The sequence below is a fragment of the Rattus rattus genome, chromosome 16 (assembly GCF_011064425.1).
Source record: "Rattus rattus isolate New Zealand chromosome 16, Rrattus_CSIRO_v1, whole genome shotgun sequence".
In the NCBI taxonomy this organism is placed as follows: domain Eukaryota; kingdom Metazoa; phylum Chordata; class Mammalia; order Rodentia; family Muridae; genus Rattus; species Rattus rattus.
The window spans coordinates 9,494,524-9,503,786 of record NC_046169.1 but is presented as its reverse complement, the minus strand read 5'-3'; the positions used below and the strand labels follow the sequence as shown (position 1 = coordinate 9,503,786).

The window sequence follows — 9,263 nt, the reverse complement described above, 5'->3', positions numbered from 1 at the left end:
ATCATAAATCCAGGGCAGCTGGCAGCAACCCAAGAGAGACTAAAGCTCAACTCCAAGGGCATCTGACGCCAGGCCGGCCAACCCCTGTAATCAGGCTTTTTGAGAGCTGGGCCCCAGCTGTGCTGGAGTGGGATTAGGGTTCAACGTCATGACTACATTCATTTACAAACCTCGATACTTTGTTAATTTTAAAATGCATCCAATCCGCAGGAAAACGAGACTCCATTTTCATTATACACCAAAGGATAAAAGGCTGGAATTACCCTAACATCCTGAGGATGAAGAAGGGAGGAGGTGGGGAAAGGGAGAGGCTTCTTCACAGCGGGCTCATTTTCAGACGATGATGATGACAGTTATTATTATTGTTATTATTTCAGACAGGGACTCACTAGGTATCTCTGGCTAACCTAGAACTCACTATATAGACCAAGCCCACAAAGAATTCATAGAGATTTGCTTGCTGTCATCAAAGGTGTTTGCCATCACACCCAATTTTTATTATTTTTAAAATTATTTTTTAAAATAAACACTTGAAAAAAAGATTTATTTAGCTGGGCATGTTGGCTCATCCTTTTCTTTTTCTTTTTCTTTTTTTTTTTTTTTGTTCTTTTTTTTTGGAGCTGAGGACCGAACCCAGGGCCTTGCGCTTGCTAGGCAAGCGCTCTACCACTGGGCTAAATCCCCAACCCCTTGGCTCATCCTTTTAGTTCCAGCATTCGGGTGTCAGAGGCAGGAAGACCTCTGAGTCGAAGGTTAGCCTGGTACACAGAGAGAGTTCCATGATATTGCGGGCTATGCAGAGAAACCCTATCTCAAAAAAGTTTGTTTTAATTTATTTTGTGTGTATAGGTGTTTTGCCCACGTGTATGTATGCACCACAAGCATGCCTGGTGTCGTTGAAGGCAAGAAGAGTGTTCCAGATAACGCTCATATGAGTACAGGTGTCTTTGGAGGCCAGAAGTATCTGATCCTTTTTGGAGCTGTAGTTACAAGGGTTCTGTGAGTGCTGGAAACCAAACTTTGGCCCTGTTCAAGAGCAGCGAGTGCTCTTAACAACAGAACTATCTCCTCACACAATTATTACTGTGTGTATGTCATGTTTGGACGCCCATGCATGCTGCGGTCACAGTAAAACTTATAGTTAGTTCTTTTCGTTGAGCCAATCATCATCAGCCTTCCCTTCCAGATCTTTTCCCACTCCCCTACTCCATGCACTTGCGAGTCGCAACATAGCCATCTGGTTTTGTAGAGCGGGGCGTCCTCGTGCTCCTGATAGACACGGCTTCCTCTCCAGGATGCTCTAGAGGGGCAGACACCAGGTTCGAAGGAGGGTGCAGCGCTGCAGGATCCAAGTCTCTAGGCTAAGCAGCTACTGCAGCTACTGCAAGGCCGGGCGGAGTCTGGAGGGCGGGACCACTCGGCGTCTAGTCTCCGCCCACACCGACAGAGGGGGCGTGGTTTTTGTCACGTGACGGCGCCGGAGCAGCGAGGCTCCGCCCGGCCCTCCGTGGAGGCCCGGCCGCGACCCGGGCCGCGCACGCTGAGGAGCTCCTCCGTTCTCGCCGCGACCACTTCTCCTAGTCCCGGCTTTCAGCCCAGTCGCTCCCGCCGGTTCCGGGCTCGCCGGCTGGCTGGGAGTGGCCTCAAGATGGACGAAGGCGGTGGCGGTGAGGGCGGCAGCGGTGAGTGATGGAGGTGTGGCCGGCTCTCTGGGCGGCCCTGAGGCCGGGGGTCGCGCTGTTGAGAGCCCTGGCTTGAGATGTGGGGCCGGGTGTCGGGTGGGTTGGTGGCGACCGTGGGGAGGTGCTCGGGGTAAGGCCGGGACGCGGGCTTCGCAGCGCTGGTGAGAGGACAAGTCGGAGACCGCAGGGTCGTCGCCCAGCGCGGTCGCGGGTCGCGGGTTCGAGGCCAGGGTCTTCGCTGCCCAGCTCCGGGTCGCCTTTCCGAGATGGGGGCACATTGCGGGGCGACCTTCCCAGCGTCTCATTGCCAAGGGCGTCCACGCCCTCCCTAGTCCAGCTGTTTCGGACGGGCCCCTCTCCTTTTCAGCTCTCCTCAGGTGTCTGGAGCTTGGGAGCTCGTGGATGGGGAGGGGAAAGTTTTCAATTTGGACGCCTTGGGGCCCGGGGGTGGGGTCTGTTGGATCGGTCCGGGGGAGAGGAGGAAGGTTGGAAGTCATAACCATGTCTCCGGGTTTTAGATCAGAAGTACTCGTTGGGAATGGCTTAAAGGACATGAGGGACAGGCAGCTCCAGTCCAGGTCTGAGTATGCATTTTTATCAAATAGGAAAAAAAAAATGCTACAGAGAAGGGGTGGGGTGCAAAAATAAAGAGGGGGGCAAATAGCTGGATGATAGAATAATTGTCTAGCATGGCCCTGAGTTTGTTCACAACACCACCAAATGGAAAATATAATTAAGAAATTAAAGGGGTCAGGTGGGATCTCTCTAAAGCCGAGGGTGGGAAGCGGGAGCCACAGCCAACAAGGCTGTAAGACTCCAGGACAGGTGTGTGTGTCAGACACCCTTCCTGAGGTGGGTTATCAGTTCTCGGTGTTGCTCAGGCTCTATGTGCCTGACTTTGAATTCTGTCCTCCTGCAGATGTGCTGGTTGCAAATTACTCAACGGATTACAAATTCCTGTTGTGTCATTTCATGAATTTGGTTTCCCAAAACATTAAGAGTTCCCATTCGTTGAGTGGGTCTTTGATCGAGAAAGCAAGGGGTTAATAATGTACCCATCATTTTTACCCAAACACCCCAAGTTGAAGCTGTCTTGACTTTGAGTAACGATCTTCCTTTTTGCTGACAGAATGATCAGAATCCCATGTAATAAGGGAGTGTTTAGGGGGAAAAAAAGTCTTAATTACAGGCTGCTGGAGCAGCTGCCTGTAAGAATCAGCAATATTGAAGACTTCCCCGTGAAGTGGTTAATCAAGGTGCCTTCTAGAATTCCAGAGCTTCTCAGATTTTTTTTTCTTCCCTGTGAAAGAAACGGGGTGGCTGGGCTGGTAGGAAGTTGGCACTCCTCATGGCATTTGCCAAGTTCAGTTCTCATAGTAAAAGCCAGGGGTAGCACAGTGGCACCGAGTGGGTGTTTTGTTTGTGAAAAGAAAGAGCCCAGTTGCAAACCCTCCTACAGACCGGCTGCCGGGCTGGAGGCACTGGATCCCTGTGGATGCCTTGCCTTTCGCCTATATCACAGTTTGACATAGTTTAGAAAAGACAGGACAGTGGCAATTGGACATTGGAATCCAGGAAGCTGAATTGGGGACGGCTTTGCAGGTGCTGCAGTCTGTTGAGTCAACATGTGAAAGATTTGAAGGTAAAAGCAGATACAGTGGGGGAAACTTAGAAGCCAATGTGTTTCAGCAGTCCCTGGAATTTGAGAAGTATAATAAAGGTCAATATTAAAGTAGCAGAAAGGCTTAAAGCTATCTCTGGACCATTAATGTCTCTGGATATATTAATGTACCAGAGAAACACTCTTAAAATAAAAAAAAAAAAAGATGTTCAGTTCAATGATACTGCACTGTCATGGCCAACAGTTAAAAAATGAGACACAGTAACCTGGACCAGGTAAGGTTACTTCAGGGAGACATTACAAATTGACAGCTGGAGCTCACTCTCCAGGAGCCACATGGTGGAGGAGGGCACTGCTGCCCACAAGTTGTCTTCGGATCTCCTCAGGCAAGCAGCAACAAGCTTGGGCACACATGCAGTTTTAAAAAGTTACCAAGGACAAGCAGTTCTTTTATACATTCTAAACAATGTAAATAATGCTGTCATTATGGATTTTCTCTTATATTTCCCAGGTTTTTTGAATAAGAACACATGCTTTCAAATTTAGACCAAAAAAAAAAGTCTCTGCTTATAAAAGATGTGGATATTTTAAACATACAGCGTGATTTAATTCACCTTCCTGGAACATTTGACAACAAAGAGATTTATTGATTTTTTTTTTCTTTCCCTGCTGGAATGCCAGACAGTGTGCTATGTGATAGAAAACGGCTTTTTAACTTTTATTGATTCAGCTTATCAAAAAAAAAAATCTTTCCTGCTCACATTGTGGAAAGATACTTATGGGTGCTTTGGCATCTTAGAGTATTTAACTTTGAACCCAGTGAGGATCTCTCATAATTTTGAAATGTGAGTTATTGTGTGAACTTGATGGCTTCTGTATGATTCTTGATCTGTGGAGATTTGAAGTTAAATATATATATATATGCACATATATATCCTTTTTCTGTTTTTGTTTTGTTTTATTTTCTTTTGTTAGCCCTTTGATAAAATTGTTTCAGTGCCAGGCTGTTAAAAGCATAGCGTTATTTGTCGTATCATTAGAGTATAGGAGAGACCTTTTTTTTTTTTTTTTTTTGGAGCGGGGGACCGAACCCAGGGCCTTGCGCCTGCTAGAGTTAGAGCAGAGGGGAAGGTGACTGGCAGGGTTTTCTTTATGGTTAGTGCGTTGGTCAGGCAGAAAGGACTTCAGGGATGGTCGTTTTTATAACTGAACTTCTTGTCCAGGCTTTCATTATTTGTTCTTTGCAGTGCTCGATAAGGGAAGGATGGCGCATGAATGGCTGGAAGGCGGTTACAAGGAGGGGCGAGTGGGGTACGAGATTACAGGAACACATTGTTCCTTGGACTGTGTGCAGAGTGCAGAGAAGGTGTTTTCCCTTGCCTTGGCACTTGGTACCGTTCAGGTCTTCTAGAACAGTTCTTGAACTAGGCCTCTACTTAGAAAGTAACTGGCTAGTTTGGCTCCGAGCCGTCAGGAGATCCCAGTTTCTGAGTGTGCCACTGGGACAGGTTGAGGGGTGGGCCTGCCTTGTACCGGATGCGTTCCCATCTGGGTGGATGTGGGCAGTTTGTGCTCAGGTGCTCTGAAGTTCAGGGTTCTCAGTAAACATGAAGGTGAGCTAGACTGAGAGATCTCAACTTTCACCTGTCAGACAAGTGCTAAGCCTCAAGTTTGAAAACAGTGTGTTAAGGCCATTTTAGCCTTCGCTGGCGGCAGTACAGATTAGTCACCGTCTCAAGAAGGGTTAATGTACTCCGGGTCCTGTTGGCTTGGATCTGTTTCTTGCCCTTGCCTTGGGGAGGGACCCTGTCCTGCTGGTGCATTTCGAAGACTCTGGAATGACTCTTCTCGAATGAGTCTTCTTGAATGAGGTGAATGGTCTTGCCAGGCTGGGTCTGGGAGTTTGGAGGCTGAAAGAATGGAGAAACCAGGTTCTCTTGTAAATGTTCTTGCCCCAGGCCGTGTCTCTGCAGCTGCTCTTCCTTTATTTAGGCTCCTGCCCCAGCCACAGGGCCTCTGCTTTTCTAGCTCCCGTCCTTCCTAACCTCCGAGCTCTGGAAATGCTTTCTGCCTTTAGCCTCCCAACAGAAGGGAGAGCCTGTGGCTCCTCCTGGTCTCTGGGTTGTCTTACTGTTTCCTGTTTTTCTGTCACATGCATAACCAATTCCCTAGGCCAGTTTCCCTCTACTTTAGAACCTTAAAGAGATGACTGTTTACCCTGTTTAGACCCTGATATCTACGGGAAATGCCGGGCCATATCTTCTAAAATCACACAGTAAGACCTCAGATCCAACAGTGCAGCTCTAGGAATTTAACAGCGGAATACATTTTTATTTGCGTGAGGCAATAAAAGCAAAAGATTCTTCATTGCCTTGAATGTCTATTAGCAGAAAACTTGAGAGAATACACTCTTAATATAGGGGATGGTGACTGAAGCTACAGAGTTGAGGGAAGAGGCCACTGAGTTGATCCAGACAGACCTCCATGATGTTTTGCTAAATTACAGAAGCAAAGTATGAAAATACGTATTCTATGCTAGCTTCTTTTTTTTCTCTCTCTTCCTTTCTTTCTAAAGAAGTGCTGGGAGATGAATGAGCATTTTCTGGAAAGTTAGACAAGGAGCTAAGAACAGTGATCACCTGTTCAGACAGGTTGGTGAACTTAAATGGGGAGGAAATGTTTCATTCTCTGCCTTTTTATTTCTTGCAATTGGATAAAGTTGAAATAAATCTGTCCTCACCTTGCTAAAATTAGAAAACAAGTTCCTGGGAAAAATAGTATCTCTTTAGTCAGAAACCCCCCCGCCTTTTTTTTTTTGGTTAGGCACAGCAGATGCCTCTAATCCCTGTGCTTGAAGGCTGAGGCAGGGGGCTTGCAAAGAGTTTAATTCCAGCTTGATCTACAGAGTGGGTCCTAGGACAGTGTGGGTTACAGAACAAATCCTTCTCAAAACAAAACAAGAAACTGTTTCTACAGAGCCAGGAGTGGTCAGGGACACCTTTAGTCCCAGTAAAGAAGGCAGAGGCTGGTGGATTTCTATGAGTCTCATGTACGTAGTGAGTTCCAGATCAGCCAGGACTATGTAGAAAGACTTTGTCTCAAAAAACAAAACAAAATATCCCCAGATAAAACTCTCAAAACAAAAAATAAAATACACACCTATCCCTACAAGAGAAAGGAAGACATCTCTTTTTATAAAGAGATTTACATCTCAAAACTTCCTTTTTTGAGGAAATTTCCATAAGATAAAATATTTATTAAATAGAATACAGTATGTTCCCTAATGCATTCATTGTATTTATAGACACTGGGAACCCCTCTACTTTTGAGAGTTGTGATGGACAGGTGCTTTTAAAGTATGCATTGAGCATGCTCTAGCTGTAATCCAGAGTCTGATATAGTCTGTATCAAGTGGCAGTTCTATGCTTGTCACAAGGGTAGTCATCATGAGTAAGGCAGGTGAACTTCCTGTGTTCATGGAACTTACGTTTGCATGGGGAGACAGATTTAAAAGATTTCCAAAATAATCGAAAATTATTCTAAATGTCTTGAAAGAAATCAAGAGGTGACCAGAAGGGTGCTATAGGTGGGAGAAAGCCATTGGTCTAGACAGCCTCTTGGAGGAAGGACTCCTTCAGAGTCAGCCTATAGGGCTGTTGAGCCAGGCAGTGACCAGTGTGTGGCTTTACTCACAGTGCAGGAAGCCCATTTCAAACAGGACAACAACATTGGATTTCTGTTTCAGTAAGTTTATCTAATGTTTATATAATGCTTTGTCAGATCCTGTCCCTGTGCTTTACATATCTTGATTGGCTACACTGCCAAGTATTACTAGCTTCAGACAAAAACGGAGGGAGAGGGGAAGCTAAGTACTTTGTTTCAAACGTCACTGCTGTAGGTGGTGGAGCCATGACTAACTTTTACCTGTGTGCTTGTTTGAGTCTGTATTCTTATTTCACTTTACTTTTCTCTAAGTCAGCGTTTCTCTGCATCCCTGGCTGTCCTGCAGCTCTCTCTGTAGCCTGGAAGTCACAGAGATCCACCGACCTCTGCCTCCCAGAGTCACAGTCCGAGTGAAGAATGGGTTGGAGGAAGAGCACAGGGTGAGGGCACAACCATGAGGAGGTTGCCATGGTTCAGGCGACAGTTAATTCCAGCTGCTGGATCAGGGAAGCAGTGGTAAAAGGGCTGAAGGACTGCCACTTGTCTCCATAAAAACTGCGTGCAGTGGAGGCAGAGGCAGGCGGACATCTGTGAGTTCCAGGCCAGCCTGGTCTGTAGACTGGCCCAGATTCAGAACAGACAGACAAACCGTCATGTAGTATATATAATTAGTAGCCAGCTCTTGACAGCATGAGGTGTGACTCTAGGTACTATTGTACTTAAGTCCCTCATCTCAGTGTGCAGCAGTGTCCTCCTGGTTACTCCAGCCAATATAGGATGCTGTCTTCCACGTCTCCGCCTTAGCCTTCAAACACCCTCCCCACCCAGCTCCTTCTCATCCTGTTTAAACTCCAGTATCCCAGCATCTATTACAGTAGAAAAATTAGTGTATGTGTAAAATATATAATATATAAAACCAGCATATACAATGCATATTAGTATATGCACTAATTTATGTGCTTTAATATATGCTAATAAAGAACCCTTTTGTTCTCCTTGACCCCGTCTGTAGGATTTTTGTTTGTTTTGTTTTTGAGACAAAACAATGGGACCTGCTTGCCTCTGTCTCCCAAGGTGTTTGCCACTACATCTGGCCCCTGTATAGCCCATCTTCTTTATTTTTTAATTTATTTATTTATTATATATGAGTACACTGTCACTGTCTTCAGACACACCAGAAGAGGGCATCAGACCCATTACAGATGGGTGTGAGCCGCCGTGTGGTTGCTGGGAATTGAACTCAGGACCTCTGGAAGAGCAGTCAGTGCTCTTAGCCACTGAGCCATCTCCAGCCCTAACCCATTTTTTTTTTTTTTTTTTTAAGAGTTTTTTTGTTTTAATTTGTGGTGTGTGCATGTGCGCCCGCCTGCCTGCCCGCCTGCCTGTATATCTATAGAGGTCAGAAGAGACCTCCCTGGGAAGTGGTTGTGAGCCTTCTGACATGGGTGCTGGGACCTGAACTCCGGTCTTCTGCAAACGCGGCTAGCGCTCTTAGCAGCTGCTCATCTCTCTCCCCAGCCCCAGCTCTTGCTGGCTCAACATTTCCAACTACCTTCTGTTTCACTAGACACCTCCTGGTGTCTCTGCGGGTAACCCCTGCCTCAGGACCTTTGCTCAGCTGCCCCCAGGCCTTTCCTGCTGGCTGCACCTGGTACTTTCCTGATTTCATTCAGCATTTTGTGACTGCATTGTTTCCTTAGCACAGTGCCCTCCCTCAGGCATCACCCAATGTCAGTCTTGCCCTTTTCTCCACTCTCAGTTTCTTCTTCTAATTCCACTTCTTGGTACGCAGCACCCCTGCCCATTGTGTGTTTGTTTATAGTCGACTTCTCTCATAGAATATAAGTTGTAGCCAGGCGTTTTGGCCTATGCCTTTAATCTGAGCACTTGGGGGTTAGAGGCAGGAAGCACTCTGTGAAAACAGTCAGGGCTACATATCGAGATTCTGTCTCAATAAAATAAAATAATTTAAAAGAATGTAGGTTGTATGCATGAAGAGATATTATCTGCTGCTGTGCCATTAAAATAAAGCTCTGTGCATCCGTGTACACCAGGCCTCAGTAAAATTATTTACTTATTTCGATATGGTCTATATGTGCAAATGCATGTCTGTGTATGTAGAGGCTAGAGATTAATGACTTGCGTTTCTCATAGCATACATATAGACACACTTTTTTTTTTTATAAAAGAACTATTCAAGGGCTTTCTGCCTTTAAAAAAATGATTTTTATTTCATGTTTGTGTTTACTTCAATGTGTATACGTGCAATGCCCACAGAGGCCAGTAGAGGGCACTAC

General features: G+C 45.9%; 1 protein-coding gene across 3 annotated transcripts in view; it reads left to right on the top strand.

The window, feature by feature from the left end:
- Nucleotides 1-1,533: 1,533 nt before the first annotated feature.
- Nucleotides 1,534-9,263, top strand: part of Cyth3 (cytohesin 3) — a 91,440-nt gene continuing 83,710 nt past the window's right edge. Inside the window, exons 1-2 of one of the 3 annotated variants that reach the window (XM_032886881.1) lie at nt 1,581-1,682; nt 5,879-5,954. Coding sequence is in view for 1 of the 3 variants with exons in the window: in XM_032886879.1 (XP_032742770.1) it covers nt 1,649-1,682 (34 nt within the window). In the remaining 2 variants the exon portion in view is untranslated. Of the gene's footprint in view, nt 1,683-5,207; nt 5,955-9,263 lie in introns of those variants that run through there. The other 2 variants (XM_032886879.1, XM_032886880.1) reach the window with 2 other exon arrangements.